Below are 18510 nucleotides of genomic sequence, written 5' to 3'. Positions count from 1 at the left end.
TGCTTTTACACCGTCTGTAAGATAATGGTTGCTTATTATTTAGTATATCAAGAGGACTGCAGTATAACTGATGCACATTTGATTGTCTGTAAATGCTTGATAAAGTGGAGTCATAGAGGATGTAGACTACACTGCAGATCATGAGTCATCTTTGTCCCGAGTGACTGGAAGGATGGAAACACTTTGCAGCGGATTGCATCGGGAGCAGGGCTTATCGTAGACCTGCATGTTGACCAGGTCATTTGCATTCCTCTGCACGGTCTGTTTCAACAAAGTCAGTAGTGAGTGGTCCATCATGGCTGTTTTCCCCTTAAACATGTGGTGTGTGATACCAGCCACAGATAATGCCTGCCTGCAGAGGCCATATCTGAAGTGACCAATCAAAGCTGAGCTTGCGATGGAGTCAAGTATGTGCTCAAATCTTGCAAGATAAGTCAAATGTTACTTCTACACTACTACTGTGCACTCTTTAGTACAGTCCAGGTAGATCTGCACTATTCTAGCACTTCTGAATTTAATTCTGAACACAGATAAGCTATATAAACTAGAAAATTGTGAAAATGTGCAAGCTCTGTGTTGATTTTGGGCTACTCCTCATTGTGCTGTTCCTCCCTTTCCCTTTGACTTGGCATGGACTGCAGTTTGCAGCACAGCAGCTTTGTTATAAAGGGATATTGGGTGGGAGGAAGAGAAAGGAAGAAGGGAGTTTCACACGCCAGACACGGTGCAGGTCAAAACCAAAAGTAAAGACAGAAGTGGCAAAGGAAGCAGATGCCTCATTTTAATTCATTGTGGTGTAGTGAGAGTAATAGCCCACCACTACACTCCTTTTACACCATCAACCCTGTGATTTGTCACGGAGCGTAAACAGAGTTTTCTCTAGTGGTCAGCTCCTGCTTGCCAGCTCATCCGTTTCTCCCAGTGAGGTTTAGCATGGGAACTGTGTTGTTGGGACGGCTTGGTGTGGATTGTGGAGCAAGCAGTGCAGCGTGAACGAGGCTCTCATGAGCTCAGTACTGACTCATGGAAAGTTAAAAGATGCCAGAAGGTGGGTGGGTGTATGTGTGTGTGTGTGTCTGAATAAACTGGAAGGCAGTTTGATTCTTCATGTGAAGCCCATCATCCAGCTGCCTGTCGCACTTTTTTCAAGGCTTCATAAATCACAGACTTCAGGCACTTCCCAGGCTCTCATGAAATATTTTGCTTGTTTAGCATAATTTATTCCAAGGAGAACAGTAAAAGGTTATATGTTCTCTATAAAACTGTATATGGGAGATAAGTCAAGTGAGTATGCTGGTTAAAAGCGAATCCATCAGCCTCTAACAGACTGCTGAAATACCTTTTCTCTACAGCATCAGGTTTGTGTTATCGGCTGTGGGCTGCTGACCAATGATGCAAATCTAATGATGAACATATTTAAGCTTAAGCTTGTCAACACCGGAGTAGGGGAGTGTATTTCAAACTCATGATATAAACTACATCTGTAGGCTATCAACACCAAATTATGCTCTCCATCCCCACTTGGCAATATCACTTACCTGAGTCATTTCATTAATGTTTTGCTTTATGATGGTTTGTGCCTCATACAACCCCATTTATTAGCCTGAAGTCAAATTACACGACAAAGCCTCATTTCTTCAGCTTGGCAAAATGGGTTTGACCCTTTTTGCCCTCCGAATATTTCAGGAAATGGAGTTCTACACACAGTGGCCACTCAGTGGCCCATTCTCACACCGCCATGACTTCATATATTTAGGAAACTTTTGTAAGGAAAATTCCCCATCTGGCCAGGAAGGATGTGAAACTGAATATGGATGCCATTTCTCTTAAATTCAAACGTAGCCCAATAAAGACATATAAACAAACCTCCTGGTCCCTTTCCCCCCCTTTTTTTTCTTCTCATCAGTTTTCCCTCTCTCTGTTTTTCCAAGGTTAGTCCTTCAACAGTCAGGAGAACAAGAGGAAATGGCTGGATTTTCCATAGAATATGCAGTGTTGTAATTGGGCAATGTCGGTAATGATTTGAGCAAGGCTTTTTACCGTAAACCACTCCTCGCTGCCTCAGGCTGGGAGTAGAAATGCAGAGACTTGTGTTTTATTGATTTCTGAATAGTGGTCTGTTCAATGTAGCTAGAACGTTTACAGAATTATATTTATCTGACTTTCCAGACCACTGACTATATAAAATTGAAATTTAACCAATAAAAATAGCAGATGTTTTAAAGTGAAACTCAAACCAAACTGTATCTTTTGAAATATGAAACACTCAACCCCTTAAGGCTTGAAAGGTTGCCATAATAAGTGTGTAGTGTCTCTTTTACAGAAGTCAGTTGGATACACTGTTTTACTGCTTATGTCTCAAATCCTGACACCTGTCCTCTGTCTGTGTCCCTCTCACCTGTCCCAGAATCTCCTCAGTTGTCCTCGCCCCTCTTCGCCACTGAACATGACCGGGCAAACGTTGACTTGGGACCAGACTGCTACAGCCGGCTATGTGTGGAGCCACTGGACGGAGAGGGTGAACGTCCAGTGAGCCTGGTGTCCACCCTGTCCTCTGGCTCATCCCGTGATAGTCGCAGCCTTTTTGGGAGCACCGTTGCCCTTCCTTCCTCCAGCACCCCACCCGTACCGTGCGAGGAGGACATAGACTTGGTGCTCAGCCCAGCTGTAGAGCAGGCAGGGGACCACAGTCCCACCCTCACAGGCTCCAGAGGTCACTGGCGGGAACAGCTGGAGCCCAGGGTGATCAGCAACCAGTGGAACAACAACAACGCCACCTCCAACAAGAAAGCAAGTGATAAAATACTTCAAACCCCTGCCTCTCCTGTCGTCACGGACACCATGGCACCCAACCCAAAGCTGACCTATGTGGACCGTGTTGTCATGGAGATCATTGAGACAGAGCGCATGTATGTCAAGGACCTGCGCAGCATCGTGGAGGTGAGGGTTATGCTGACTGACTGAATTTTCTGTTACAGTGACTGTTTTTCACTTTAAGCCAAGCATTCACTGCCAGCCAACCGTTTGATAATATAGAGGGTAAATCATCAGTATTCTGTGTATTTAAAGCACATGTTTGGCTTGGATTAATATGAAACTATGACTTAATGTCTGCAGCACACTGCAGAGGTGATTTACTGAATTTGGCTAGCCAGGAGCCAAAATAGAGGAACTGGACTCAACGGCTGTTGAGACCAAATAATGTGTCCTCTATTCCAAGCAGCTGTCTGTGGCCACAAATGATTTTGGTACTTGTAAAATATCCAATCATTTTTTCTTTTTCTTTACCAGGTTCCTTTCAGATCTCCTGCTTTCTAAATAAATAAGTCAGTTTACAAAAATGCATGTCTCACATCTGGCAGTTGTATGTATTGTTTATAGATTTCTAGCTCATACAGATCAAGGCTGTCGAGCAGTTTATGATCTGGTCGTAGTGTTGTATATAAACCATTTTGTATATTTACAGTGCACTGAAAGTTTACAGCCTGTAGTATAAGATCACAGATTGTGCTCATATCTGGAGTTCAAACACAGAGTCATATCTGGGACACAGCGCAGGTCTTCCATGGCCTTGTGATCTTAGTCAAAGATCGTAGAAATCTCATCTTAGAGATGTAAAGCATGGAAAGTGGGCCAGGGATGATATCACCACTCAACAGACCACTTTTCTACCTTTTGTAGTCTGGAAACAACTTCCAGACAAAGAAACCTCCTTGGCTCTCAATCTTCCTCGGTCTTGCATAGAAACAGGAGTACTCTGCTGTCAAACAGTCGCCGCTGCGCTGATGGTAATGTCTTTAACACGTGAGGCATTTCTGAAACAGACTGGCAGTAAACCAGCTAGCACCTCTCCTCACCTTGTCTCTGACTGTGCTGGCGTCTGGCAGTTGCTGCGGGAGGGAGCGCACCCCTCGCCTCAGCTTGAATAACGGCTTGCTCCTGACAAACACTTCCAGGACTTCTAAGTATTTCAGTTGACAGGCGCAGCAGCCCTGCTTGGTCTGGCCCCGGTCATACAGGCCCTGCAGCGAGCTCCAGACTAGCCTGAGCTCTCAGGCCCTCCCAGCCAACACAAACACGTCCATCTTTGCGCCAACTGGAGAAATAACACAGATGAAAGGATAGCAATGGGGTTTTTCCATAGAATACCGTGTGGGAACTTGGTCTACTACAGATATATCTTTTATCCTTTTGTGATTACACTATGGCTTCAATAACATTGATTCCATATGACTTATTTTAATTTCACACCAGGGCTTGAATCTGACAAAGGTGTGTGAAAATGTTTCTTCAGTAAACTAATTCAAAGTTTCAAAGTGATATTGACACTGAGCCCACAAGCAGCTGTTGAGGCCGTGTCCATCCTTGCCTTTGGATGTATTTTATCACTCACTCGCAGATCTCTCACTCTCAACTGTCTGTCCATGGAATAAAGTTTTGAGAACAGCTGTTCGACCCAGTTGGTCTCACATGTCTAAAAACATCCCCAACACCTGGCCTGAACACACCCACAACAATCATACTCAACATTGTTAAAGCAAGAATGTGGTCTGTGCTTATGAGCTCAGAAAGAGCTTGCTGTATAATTCTTAAATCTTTTTAAGAATTTTTGATTTGTCCGCTTTGTCCCAAAACAGTCCTGCTTATTTTTTCATAAAGCACAGCTTGTAGCGCCATAAGCTAGGAGACTCCACACACAGCAGTATATCTCTCACGCTATGCTATAGGTCACGTGTATATGGTGTTAACACTTGTGGTGAGTTTTTCTATAGGAGACTATGAGACGCCCTGCTGACTGCAAGTCAGCATTGCTCTCACTGCACTGGAATTCTCCATCCATCCACGACCGGCTACAGTTCATTCACTAGTGCGACGTGATGACTCTACTCTTAATCTGGTGTCCTGTTAAGTGTGTGTGTGTGTGTGTGTGTGTTTGCACCACATCGTTAGGACAGATGGGTGTGTATACAAGCTGTTTACTGGTATGCTCTTTATTTAGTCGCTGCGTGTGTGCGAGTTTGTCTCTCGTCAACATACTCCTCTACTTGTGTGGAGTTGTTTGTGTAACACATGAGTGTGTAATTGGGCATGAGGGATGGTGATCATCCAGATGTTGGCATATTCGGCTTCTGTTTTTAAGATATTTTTATCTGCTTCAGTGTACTCCCGAGGCCCAAGGGTAGCCGGGTCCTGGGAGGGGAACAAACTGGTGATGTTTATGGTCTGGGTACAACAGAACCTCTTCCAGAAACACACACACACACTGACCATTAGTCAATGGAACAAATCCTTAAAAGGGTTCTTTAAAGATCACATCACTTACATGTGAATTAATGATGCTTCTTTTTAAAATCAGAAAAGCCTTGAAATCCTGATACACTTGACTATTTATGTACATTAAATGAAAAAGATGTCATACACTGTAGCAATCAGTTGGACAAACCAAATGTCTTTGATGATTGTTCATCAAAGAGTATATAAGGAGGACACAAGGGGAGAAATGTCTCTCTATTATTATACTCTTTCTGTTGGTAAGAATGTGCAAGTGCTTGTGTTACACATGTCACCACATATTGAAATGAGCTGTCTGTTTTTTAACTCAATTTTTAACTCAATCACTACTGTTTTTCCAGGACTATTTGGCTCACATTATCGATATGAGTAACCTTCCCATACGGCCAGAGCAAGTGTGTGCTCTGTTTGGAAACATAGAGGATATTTATGAGTTCAACAGGTGAGTTTTTTTTTTAAAGATATTTTTACTTAAGAACAACTTAAGCTACTGATTATACTTGAAGAGACACTGATTCATGGTAGCCTGGCACAGCAGAGAAGACAGGCATTGAAAAATTATGACTTCCTCATATACTTACTTTGGGCGAGGAATACTTTCACACACTTTGAAGTGTTGAAAATAAGATATGAGGAATGTTATGAATGCAAGACGCGTATTTCACTCGTTGCTGATACTTCCCCCAGTGATTCAAAACGGATACAGTGAGCAATAAAGAGCAACACACACTACAATAAACACACTTTTTGCACATATCTGAAAGCCATGGAGCTTTACATTTAATCATCTTATGTCAGCAAGTGCTCATTGCTGACCACGCTGCTTGCCAAAACACACATTAACATTCCTCTCTCCTCTCACAGTGAGGACTCTGCCTGGTAATGCCAAGGCTATCATACAGCACTGACGCCCATATAGGGAAGATTTGATTCTTATTACTTTTTAATAAAATTCTGACCAGCTGTACAAGAGCGATAGAAAGTTTTTTACAGATTTTGGATCCAAAGGGCTTCTAGTGCTATTTTGAGTAAAGGGATTACATCACAGTTAGAGGGTTGTACTCTTTTTAAGTAATGCTTAGAAATCAAGATAGCCTTTTTCAAGCTTTAATCAAGCCTTTTTTCATGTCACATTTGGGTCATGGCATGCTCGTGTCAGCCTGTGAACAGGTGCCACATGTTTACTTAATTTTGCAACACAGGTGTGCCAGTTTGCAGGAGGCTGCCCAGGGGAAAGCATATTTTTGCTGTGAGAGAGAGATAAGTCTCTCTACAGTGTTTTAAAAGCTATGTGGTCATTTTTTCACCCTTCCAGGGATCACATAGACCATCTATTGTACACACTGTACGGTACAGTATGTACAGTAGATGACTTGCTAACAGTATGTTACTATGCTGTAATTCAAACCCTTGCAGAACCAACATTAACTGATGATTAACTGATGACCTGCTTTGCTTTTATCCAGGAGTTTCTGTTCTTTATAACACTTAATCCTCTCCAAACCTTAAATATTGTTAACCAAGTAATCATGTGGTATGAAAAAATATTGACACTGTGTCCAATTTCAGCATCAAGATTTTTGTCATTGTACCATAAACATGTTGACACAGTTGCTTGTAGTCAAGCGTCATAGATCGCGTCTTTGATCTGACTCATGGAACATGGTGTGATGAATTGTGTTTGATTGTCATAACTTGATCTGTTTTGTTAACGATAGCTTTCGTGCCAAGAACTATTTTTCCACATATCCAGCCCTCATTTACACGGTGATGTCACACTGTGTAAAACGGTAGAATGCCGTACAAATGTCAGGATTCGCTTTCCCAAGCAGAGAACAAAGCTTGTATTTGATGGGACTGTAAGCATGTATACTTCCAAGTCAAATGCATGTTTGTCATGCTCAGCCTTGACATGCAAGAGGGCTCATTTTTAACATGTATGTATGCTGCCCTCTAGTGGTGATGTTTCTTAACAAGGGACAAATCTCACTCAAAGCAAAAATAGTCAATAGCAAATAATAATCAGTTTCAAAGTATTAGTGTTGATTTATTGATAGTAGCCACTAATCATTATTCCCTCCTTCTTTTCTTCCTTCCTCCCTTTGTGGTTCATTTCTGTTTTTGCTTTCTTTCCTAGATGTTACTTTTAGATTAACACGTCTATTAACATTCAACTTTCTCTTTTTTTTTGTTAGTGAACTACTGCAGTCCTTGGACATGTGTGAGAATGACCCTGTGGCTATCGCCCGGTGTTTTGTAGATAAGGTGAGTATAGCCATCTTCCTCACAGCAGTATCAGCTCCTCAAGGAAATAAACAGTAGTGATGTTTTGTCTTCCTTTTGTTTCCCCAGAGTGAATACTTTGAAATCTACACCCAGTACTGCACCAACTATCCAAAGTAAGTATCTAGGAAATATCCTTTTTAAAGGTGGAGTGTGTAGGATTTAGTAGCATATAGCAGTGAGGTTGCAGATTGCAACAAACTGATTACCCCTCCCCTTCCAAGCGTGAAGGAGAACCTATGGTGGCTGCGAAAAAAAAACACAGAAGGCCCTCTCTAGAGCCAGTGCCTGGTTTGTCCATTCTGGGCTACTGTAGAAACATGGTGGTGCAACATGGCAGGCTCTTAATGTAGATATAGAGGGCTCATTCTAAGGTAATGAAAACACAACGATTCTTATTTTCAGGTGATTAAACACTAATTAAAACATTCTTGTGAATATAATTTTCCATTTCTGCCAAGTTTTTTCCTCTAGATGCCACTAAATTCTACACACTACTCCTTTAAGTATCCTTTTGTTGATGACTCCAGATGCGACGTGTCCTTAAATGTCATTCTCTGCTCCTCCAGCTCAGTGGCAGCACTGACCGACTGCATGAGGAGTAAAACTTTGGCCAAGTTCTTTAGGGATCGTCAGGCTGCTCTGAAGCGTTCCCTCCCTTTGGGCTCCTACCTGCTCAAGCCAGTCCAGAGGATCCTGAAGTATCACCTGCTGCTTCAGGTACAGAATGCCCTCAGTGGTCATTTTGCTTTTTATGCTTTTTTTATGCCTAAAGGTTTAAAAACTATTTAGTATTTTACAAGGCAAAAGTACAGAAAAATCAGAAAAAAGACTGATTTGGACTCATCTTTGTTTTATTGTGCCTGATCTCTTTTTAAAGGAAATTGCAAAGCACTTTGACCCGTATGAGGAAGGATATGACGTGGTTCAGGAGGCCATAGACACTATGACAGGAGTGGCCTGGTACATCAACGATATGAAGAGGAAACATGAGCACGCAGTCCGAGTGCAGGTCAGTTGGAATTACCATACAAACACTCATACATGCAGTGTTTGGATATGGTACATAGACAGTGAAGATGTATTTGCATGCAGTATTCTCCCTCTTTTTCCCCCTTCTCTCTCTTCACAGTCAGACGTATTCGTTCTTTTTGTTTATTTTACTTCTGTGGTCCTCTGAAACACTCTCAGTGCCACTATAACTCTTCCTGCTCCCATGGGAGCCTAGAGGGCCCAAAGTAATTTCTTTCATTTATTATTCCACATATTTGTTTCTCTTAATGAAGCAGCCCTGTGTGACTTCCATCATGTGTAAATATATATTTTAAAACTCCAAATCTCTGAGCAGATATTGTCTAAAGCAAATCCATGAACCCTCACAATTTGTCACAATTTGGCATTGACCTGTAAGCCTTCTATCAAGTCTAGTTGAATGTTAGAGTGAAGACTACGGCTTTTTAATGATTTCCTTGGTTTGAGTCATTGAGTGGCTGGTTCACCTCTTTGATTTTCTTTGTAGGGATGTTTTATAAGGATTAAAAATAAAAGTTGACATTGAGCTGTATTTTCTTACACGCCGAAGGAACACGGCTGACAGTGTGTTTGGGGGGGGGGGGTTGTGCTTTCATGTGCATCTGCAGGAGATACAGTCTCTTCTGATCAACTGGAAGGGTCCTGACCTGACCACCTATGGAGAGCTGGTGCTGGAGGGCACCTTTCATGTCCTACGGGCAAAGAACACCCGTACCCTCTTCCTCTTCGAAAAGATGCTCCTCATTACCAAGAAAAGAGGGGAACACTATGTCTACAAGATCCACATCTCAGTATGGTTTTTGACATTTTTTTATTGATCAGTGATTTGATAGTTTAAAAAAAAATGTAATGTGGATAAATGATGACATCTGTGTGTAACAGAAAACCGAATAAGATCATATTTCCTGTCACATTACATGAGATTTATATTATAAAGACACATTTTTTAATAAGATAGCAAATTAATAACTTACTCAGCTGGGTTTAACCTCCACTGCATCACTGCGTTCATTGTGATTTCAGTGCTCCACCCTAATGCTACTTGACAGTGCAAAGGATCCCCTGCTCTTCAGTGTCATCCATTTCAAGCATCCCAAGCAACCCCATACAGCGCAGGTAAATGTGAACTGTAGTACACCAGTAACTGTCAACCCTTTTCACCCCTGCAGCACAGTTACACAACACATAATATTGCATTTCAGTCAATGAGTTCAGGATTATCACAAAACAGTCATTTTTTTTCAAACACTTCAGAGCCGCTGGGTTTGACTGTATTATGTCTCTATTCTGTATGCATGTGTGTATTTGATGTATCTTTATTAGCGTGAATGACTCTTTCTAAATGACAAGGGCTTGTTGTTCCAGGCCAAGTCAGTAGAAGAGAAGCGTCTCTGGGCCCATCACATTAAGAGGCTCATTCTTGAGAACCACAACACCATCGTCCCACCGAAGGTAAACAGCATCGTCGCATCACACAGGATTTCTCTCTCCTTAGATACTGAAGAATCACCTTGTATTAAAACACACTCTCTTTCTTTAAAGGCAAAAGACGCCATCCTGGACAATTCTAACTGTAAGTGTTACAAATGGAGTAACTTTTGTTATGCTGGGACCAATTTAACTGTTGCTATAGCAACCGAAGATGCTGCTTACCAAAGAGAGGGTGGTTCATTTTCAGAGGAAAATATGGAATGCTGTTTAAATAACCAGGCGTAGCCGCCCATATCCTATGTAAAGAAAATTGTTTTTGTAATTGCGATTCTGAGTGTCATGACATATCTTCTCACTGCCTAGATCCTGGGAAGTACCACTATAGTCCTGAGAGGCTGAAGAGAGCCGAGTCCTGTCAAGCTGAAGACTTCCATCACGCAGGACGAAATGGGAGGAGGAGATCAGGTAAAAGAACCACCCCTACTCCATTTTGTATCCATAAACTCACAAACAAACATTTCTGTCTGTATCTATTTGTAATAGTAATAGGGTTTCATGTTTAAAAAAATATTTGTAAAAGAAAAGCATTGTTGATCGTCCCATTTTCAATTTCTCTCTTTTTAGAGCCAGCAAAACAAATCATAAGGAGCACAAAAGGTTGGTACATTGTTGTCACATCGGATTTTGGCAGACGAAAGAGCAGATTCATTAACAGTGGGTCAGTTAGATCCACATTCTGGGCACCGACCAGTGGCCCAGCAGCCCCACAGCCCCCCCTTCCCCAAGGTTATTTTCTATCTGTCGAATAAGAGCTTGACATGTCTCCATCTCGCTTCTACTTTGTTCTCCCACAAAGACACCTGGAAAACAGATCAAAAGACACACACACTCACACCCATAATGAAGTTAATTATATGCCACATTGGTCGAAAGCTTTGTCATACACAAGCTCTTTTCAGTAGTCAAATTCAACCTTGCCTTCAGATCTGGGCGTCTCCCCGCTCTCATCTATTCTAATTGGCCATTATGAAAGAGAAAACCTCAAGAGAGAAAACCAGTGTAATGAAGAAGCAATTTTCATGTCAACCTTCCCATCATGGTGAGGGAGTAGGTCATCACATCCTGGCTAATTGCATCATGTCCAGTTTGAGTCTGTGAGAGGAAGATGTTTCTAATTGGTATTTATCTAATCACAAGGCCTCCCTTAAGTCTGGGCCAGACTAACTGCTGCCCCAATCACTCTAGAGGTAGAGATTGTGTCCTGACCGTAATTGTACAAGATGCATGTGGTACTCAGGTTATTTCGTCATACAATGTTTGACTTGAGCGTGCTTTGTTTTTTCAAGGTTATTGACTCTCATTCATTCTTTTATCTCCTCCTCTTCTTTATCTTTCTACTCCATTCAGCTGTTTTGAAGGTAAGTATGAAATCCAAATGTAGTCTTTTTTTTGAAACCTTGATAAGCTTTTTCATTTTGTTGTAGAAAAGCAGTTTATTTAGGTCACTGTGCTGTGGTGAGATATGGTTTGCCCGGTTTTGACTCAGCAGTTCAAACTTTCCATTCTAAATGCAAAAGAACTCCAATCAAAAAATGAAAAAAGTGCAAAACTAATCTTCACAGAACATACTTTGACTTGCCTTGGATTACAAAAACCATATCTCACCCAAAGCTAAAGCAGCTTTATGAGTATTCCATCCCATTTACAGCCTTGCAATCACAAGATGGCTCTAGCACTGGCCTTGCAATAACAAACCACATGTCTATGACTTCACGCTACAGCATGCAGACAGTGAGGGTGCACTGCTGGGGGATAGGTGCTCCCTTCAGCCAGCCACTAGTGTCAGTACGTTGGCCTCCAGTCTAGGCGAGCCCCAGGCTGAGAGGCCATGTGTGGAGGATCTAATTCCCAGAAGGGACTCTCTGGAGAAGCTAAGTCCTACTGACAGTGACCCGAAACTGGGCTCTTCACCCAGTGAGGGGGGGCTGGAGCTGCAGAAGTCAGAGGAGGAGGAGGAGGGAGAGATTTACAAGGAAGATATACTGATGGGAGAAGACCAGGTAGCCGACTTTGCCAGCTCAGTGCTGGCAGCCATCTCCTGCTGGCACTATAGAGCCAGGGCTTTGCTTTCTACTCACTTCACAACGGTGAGGGTTTCTGCCACCCACGGGTTTCCCATTTCCTGCTCTATTCCACCGGCTTACCTATACTCTCTGACACTCTTTCTCCCACGCTGGCTCTCATCCCTCTCCCTCTGCTTCTTCATAAACAGAACCAACTAACACCTGCTACCTTTTGCACTGTGCACATTAAATGCCTCTATTCGTACTCATGCTATTGAAGTGCATGGATTGAAGTTCTCCCGGACTGCTAACAGTGAACTCTAAAACCGCATGGGTGAAACCTAAAAGTTATACTTGCGTGTCTTTGCTTGTGTTGGTTTTTTCTTTGGAGTTGAAGGTCATCCCACTGTGCATGAACTATTGTATGTTTTCCTCATCTGTGTAATTACAGTGTGCTGTGTTTCATAATTTTTTTTTTTTTTGGGCGGACATGATTGATCATGAAGCTTATGCTGTTTAAACCATGCCTGGATTTGCATTACAACCAGTGGCTTAATGTGTCCTGTTAAATGCTGTTTGACTTCAAAGGTTAATGAAGCCATCTAATTAAATGATCATTATAATAGCAAGAGCTTTGCTCTTTGATAATCATATTACCTAATCATATTTTCCCTTTGAATTTTCATAATTACAAAGTCTTTGTTAGGTTAATTGTTATACCCCTATTGTTTCTGAATATGTATGAATACATGTCATTTCAATTTGAAGACTTTCATTATACCCATTGTAGTGGGTTTTTCAAGGATGACTTGAATACACATTAAGTATCTAGTAAATGTTTGTCCACTTTGACGGATACTTCTGCTGCATGCTGCGTCACAGTGTGGTCTCTAGGAGCATGTAGAATAAAAACTCATTTTCATGCCATGTTTTGCTTTTTCAGGATGATCAGAGCAGAGATGCAGCTGAACTGCAAACTACACCAGGAGAGGAGGCGGAAACTCAAAGCCATGAGGAAAAACATGGGGATGTGGCTATGACAGAAACTCTCAGCACACAGGTACATTTGTACAAACAATCTTTCAGCCTCATTTCCAGGCTTTATTGGCCCATCTGTGAGGGTACATGTGACTTGTATTCACTGTGTCAGAGAATGCCCATCTATCCTCATACCTGATTGCTTTGTTTGTTACTAAACCTATTTTCTAAGCTTTGTATGTGTTTGTTGTAATCTCTCTGTGTATGAGAGCAAGCTGATTCAATACTACAATAGATAGTAAAGTATTGTAAATAAGTTTCCTACCTAATAGGTGCCCTTTGCCATGAGCACAGCATTTCTCTGAGGCCATTTAAATCATAGCAGGAGCTGTGTTAGTACCTTCAGTATATTTGTAGTCCCACAAGTTAAAATTACACACACACACACACACACACACACACACACTATTATCCAGTGGTCAGCACTCCCACTGAGAAAGGCAACATTTGATTTAGGAGCCAGGTGCAGCTCTTACCTGATTCTTATGGTAACTTAGTGAAACAGCTTTTGTACTGAGCAGAGCACACAGCAGGTTATTATTCTTCCTAACCTTATCTCAACCCCACAGCTCCAAACTGCACACTTTGCAAATGCAGGCAACACCTGGAAACAAATTTAGATTAATGGCAGACTACGTTGACATCAGCACTATGAACATGTAAGAGCCGCAGACATTGCCATGTTCACCATTTAACTCGCCATGGGTAACAAAAATGGTCCAGTAAGGAATTATTAGCAACCAAGCTGCAAATGCAATCACAGTGTCTTCACTTTTTAACCAAGCCTTGGTATTGTACATGAAATGGATCGGTGCAATAAAGCTCAAGTGGGCCTCATAATATAAAACACATGCATCATAAATTGTGGATGCTTTAGATTAAACTGCCTAGTTGACTTTGAAAGGGTCTATTAAGTTAATGGCAAATGGAGAGTGCTCGCCATCATAATGTCTCTTTTACTCATTACGTCCCACTTTGCAAACACTCCTATCATGTTTCAGGTCAATGTGGAGGAGCTGTGCCCTCTAGACTGTGTCCCTCAAGCAAAGAGCAGCGATCAGCTGGAAATGCATTACTCCCAATGCCTTGAGTCTCCTGTCTCCCCTTCCCAAATGCAAGAAGCAGTAACCCCAGAACCCATGGATAACTCTAGAGGAACTGGAGAGGAAGAGGAGGAAGGAGGGAGTGATTCTTCGGGTCTCCATGTGGAGGAGACGAGTGTACTGACGAATGGGGAGCTCTCAGAGGAAGAAGAGGAAGTGTTGTCAGACAATAAAAGCATCCTACCTTCCTCTGTGTTGGACCAGGCAAGTGTGATTGCGGAGCGCTTCATTAGCAGCCTGTCCAGACGGAGCAGTCTGGTTTCAGAGGACCTGGGTTCCCTGGCCTGCCCTTCACCCCTAACAGATGATGAAGCCTTCAAAAGCCCTTCGGCAAGCATGGACTTGGAAAAAGAGTCCCAAGTGTTGGCCAGCTCTTCCCCAGAGCCACACATGACCTCAGAGGTGAATCTGTCAACACCTGCGCATGAACCTGCACTCACCGCGCTCATCGAAGGGGAGCGCAGGTCCACACTCTCTAAACAGGATCGTCTTCTCATCCACAAAATCAGAAGATACTATGAGTATGCTGAGCACCAAGATGCTAACTTTAGCATCAAGCGCAGGGAAAGTCTCTCCTATATTCCAGCAGGTCTGGTCAGGCACCTGAGCCGACAGCTCGACAGTATTCCTCAGGAGCAGGCTGTCCCTGCCAGCCGGAAAGGCCTCTCTCGTAACCGGCCCACTTCCTGGTCTGTGTTTGACCTTCCTGGTTTAGAAAAGCGTCAAAAGACTGAAAAGAATCAAAAGACTGTACCACAGAGATCAGTGGAAGCCAAAGTAAGATCTCAGAGTTTCACTGATTCCTCTACCACAGATGAAGAGTTCAGACCCTCATCAGAGATGCTCAAGGTTTGGCAAGACATGGAATTGGAGGAGGAGGGCCAGAAAGACCAGCAGATTGTAGAGGAGAAAGTGAATGACTCAACATTACAAGTGACACAGTATATAAGCTTAGACACTAAAGATGTTAAAACCAGTAAGCAACCGCCTCAGATTTTAGAAGAGTGTGAAATAAGCACTGCCTTAGATGGTTCCCCCATCTCATCACCCACCACAAACTTTCCAGCAGTGGAAGGGGGATCTGGTCAGGACTCTAAGCTATGTAAAAGCCCCATGTCTCAAGATGAGAATCAAGACACCCATGGTCAACTGCCAAAGATTATTAGCCTCAGAACAAGTGTGGATGAAGAGCAGATCCTACAAGACATGGGAAAGATGAAAAACAAGGTGTTCCAGCTGGCACGTCAGTACAGCCAGCGCATCAAAAATAACAGACCTATGATCTGGCAGAAGAACCGAGAAATGGCAAGTCAACAAGGATTCAAGAATATGCCTGCTGTCCATGAGGAGAAGATACAAATGAGGAAAAAGGGTAAATAAAAAGCAAACGATGCCATATTGCTTTCTTTTGTAGTAACCTACCACTTTAACTAAGGTATGGAGAAAAATGAAAATCATTTTCTGTATGTCTGTCTGGGTTTTTTTGTATGTATGCAGGTAAACCCAACCTGAGATTGGCCTTGAACACTTGTGATCAGACGGTCATCCATGAACTGCGTTCCCCAAGTCCAGTCCAGACCCCCAGCTCTGGAGCCAGCTCCCAGAGCACAGTGACTGGCCCACAAAGCACAGAGTCAGACACCTTCCACTGGCCTGATGTACAAGAGCTGCGCACCAAGTACACCCCCTTCAAGCTGGAGACGGAGGCCTCCCACTCCTCAAAAGTAGACCACAGCTGCATAGTACCAAATGGGACGCTGGAATGCTGTACGAACAGGTGTAATGGTTGCTCACACAGGTACAGCAGCTCCTCAGACCTTCACAAAGCACTGACAGACAGTCCTACAACACAATCTCCTACGATAGAAGACTGGACCCAGCCCCAGTCCCGAACTCGGCTTCAGCCCCTGCTGTGCAGGTGGAGCTCCTTGGACCACATGCTTGGGTCTCTTCCTCTCCACGAAGTACAGAACCTGCAGGACCCTGTGAGGAGCTGCTACACCTCCAGTCAGGTGTCTCTAATAACAAGAGAAACCGGCAAACTCCAAGACGGAGACCACCTCCTCCAGGAGGGCCTAGACTGTCCCACAAAGCCTGCTGTCCTGACTTCAGGGAAAGTGTCAGAAAGTAATCTAGTGAAGAGCTTACGGGAGAAGTTCCAGAGTTTAAGCACAAGCTCGTGAACATGTGAATTTTGTAAATTTTTATTATCAGGAAGTATCACATTGAAAATGTACCTGCCAGTTATCTGATCCTTCTCAAAATCCCCTTCATGCACATCCTGTTTTTTCTTCCTAAAATGCAAATTGCAATTTGTTGTCTGCACAATGTTTTCAGTATAGGGGACACCGGGTGATGATTTGCGTATTTGCCACAAATGAAACATAAAAGGGATATTAGTGGTCATTGGTTCAGGCCATGAGGGGAAAGCGTTTTGTCTTTAAAAAGGTGTATTGCAATATTTGTACATTGGGTATTTTTCTGCACTGTACGATACAAAGTTGATGTAAATGTGTAAATAGTCCCGTTATCAACTGCAGATGAGGTCCTACTTTATTATTATAATCATCTATTTGGTTCCCACCCAGTCTTGCTATAATGACTATAGCACTGTTATCATTTAACCATGTAAACTGTCAGCTGTAGTTTCACAGGAAAGCAAAAAGGATCAAAACAAAACAGACTACTTCTACCGCCATGATGACAGCAGTCTCATCGACGAGAGAGCTCTACTCTCAGCAGAGGTTCTGATCGTATACCAAAGATTTTCCTTTTAACATTTGTTCACTATTAATACAAGTGGTCACAGCAATAATTTGCTTCCGCACCATCTGTTGCTGCTTCTATAACTTTTTACACATCACTGGAGCTTTATTTTTCTCAATATGTTGTATATTTTTCTTTAATAATATTTATGAAACTGTATATTTGGGAGAGATTGGCCTCATGTAAATACTGAGCAGTAGCAACCCATTTTTACTTTTCCATTCCAGAAAATATATTGTTTCATACTTGAAGTTGACCGTATTTTCAATAAAAACAGAAATGTTAAGTGTCCACAGGTGCCCTGTTTACTCTGTCATGCATTAATGTACATGCATGTATTATGACTTTAACATCACTTGAAAAAAAAGACCATCTTCAACTTTAATAATCCACTGGATAAGTGGAAGGAAGAATGCTTTCACATCTGTCTAAGACAGTTGTCTTGATTTTAGAGGATTGAATGTAGGAATAAAGGAGAATCAGGACTTTTTTATTGCAGTGTCCTGTACATGACCTGTTAAGAATGTGTCTTCTTGCCATGATGCTGTTCTGTGAAGTGACAGGAAGACTTAAGCTAGTAGACAAGGCTATAAATAGGATTTTAGAAATACTGACCTCATGAGCCCCAGTCCCCAAATGTGGGAAAAATATTCTGATATATCTTTTGTAGGCAAAACCTTTAACACTGATGGTCTGAGCAGTTTGTTCTATTTTGCAAAGGAGTCAACCCATGTTTATATTCTTAAAAGCAAGGTAGCTTATTTAATAGGGACAGTGAACATTGCTGGAAATGCACTGAAATGAGTTCATTTGTGAATCTGGCCCAGAAAAATAGCCAGCCCTCTTTCTGTAGCAATATATTTTTTGTTGTTAAATTTCAGTATATTGAGTTTATTAGCCCTGGTTGCTAAGAAAATATAAAAAAGCACAATTCCCAGACAAAAAAGGGGGACATGATGACCCTCAATGTCTTCAGCTCATATTAGCAGACCAACTAAACTGAGACAAAGCTCTGAACAGAAAATGATAGTTGCACCACATAAAACTCATTTCGGGGGACATGCTTATACAATTAGAATATATTGTGTATAAATTGCATTTTTAATGAGGTTTGAATGATTTGATCAGCGCCCTTTAATCTTAACTCACCAATAGAGAGAATAGAAACAGTGACAGTACTATTAGGTGGGCGCATGTGTGTGTCTTTATTAATCTGTGTTAGCTATCTTCTATTTAAAATGACTGCACAGCCGAGCCTCTGAGCCTCAGGATACCACGCGCCTGATGAATCCACGCGCGCTGTTTGGCTCTGAAGTGTATCATTTGTGCGTCAAAGCAGCAGGATACAGACAAACCTGCAGCGGATGTCAGCGGGGACTTCCTTCGCCGTAAAAGCGTGTTTAGTGCTCAGCAGCCGCCGCAATATGCGCTCGTCACTGAGGGATTTTACTTTGAACTAACGACCGGAAGCTGCATGTCTTTTTGTTTGTGCATTTGACGCT

The 18510-nt window shown here is 42.3% G+C and overlaps 1 protein-coding gene across 3 annotated transcripts in view; it reads left to right on the top strand.

Moving 5' to 3' along the window:
• Window positions 1-17299, top strand: part of LOC121880812 (pleckstrin homology domain-containing family G member 3) — a 31117-nt gene extending 13818 nt beyond the window's left edge. Inside the window, exons 3-19 of one of the 3 annotated variants that reach the window (XM_042388345.1) lie at window positions 2408-2940; window positions 5634-5734; window positions 7488-7557; window positions 7645-7691; window positions 8145-8295; window positions 8456-8587; window positions 9216-9398; window positions 9631-9723; window positions 9973-10059; window positions 10150-10180; window positions 10402-10503; window positions 10663-10695; window positions 11446-11456; window positions 11820-12098; window positions 13045-13161; window positions 14141-15614; window positions 15740-17299. In XM_042388345.1, coding sequence (XP_042244279.1) covers window positions 2408-2940; window positions 5634-5734; window positions 7488-7557; window positions 7645-7691; window positions 8145-8295; window positions 8456-8587; window positions 9216-9398; window positions 9631-9723; window positions 9973-10059; window positions 10150-10180; window positions 10402-10503; window positions 10663-10695; window positions 11446-11456; window positions 11820-12098; window positions 13045-13161; window positions 14141-15614; window positions 15740-16425 — 4130 coding nt within the window. In that variant the 3' untranslated portion in view covers window positions 16426-17299. Of the gene's footprint in view, window positions 1-2407; window positions 2941-5633; window positions 5735-7487; window positions 7558-7644; window positions 7692-8144; window positions 8296-8455; window positions 8588-9215; window positions 9399-9630; window positions 9724-9972; window positions 10060-10149; window positions 10181-10401; window positions 10504-10662; window positions 10696-11445; window positions 11457-11819; window positions 12186-13044; window positions 13162-14140; window positions 15615-15739 lie in introns of all 3 variants that reach the window. The other 2 variants (XM_042388344.1, XM_042388346.1) reach the window with 2 other exon arrangements.
• The last annotated feature ends 1211 nt before the right edge of the window (window positions 17300-18510 follow it).

The sequence above is a fragment of the Thunnus maccoyii genome, chromosome 16 (assembly GCF_910596095.1).
Source record: "Thunnus maccoyii chromosome 16, fThuMac1.1, whole genome shotgun sequence".
NCBI lineage: Eukaryota > Metazoa > Chordata > Actinopteri > Scombriformes > Scombridae > Thunnus > Thunnus maccoyii.
Note: the sequence above shows the minus strand (reverse complement) of the source record. Positions and strands in the feature narration are given on the sequence as shown.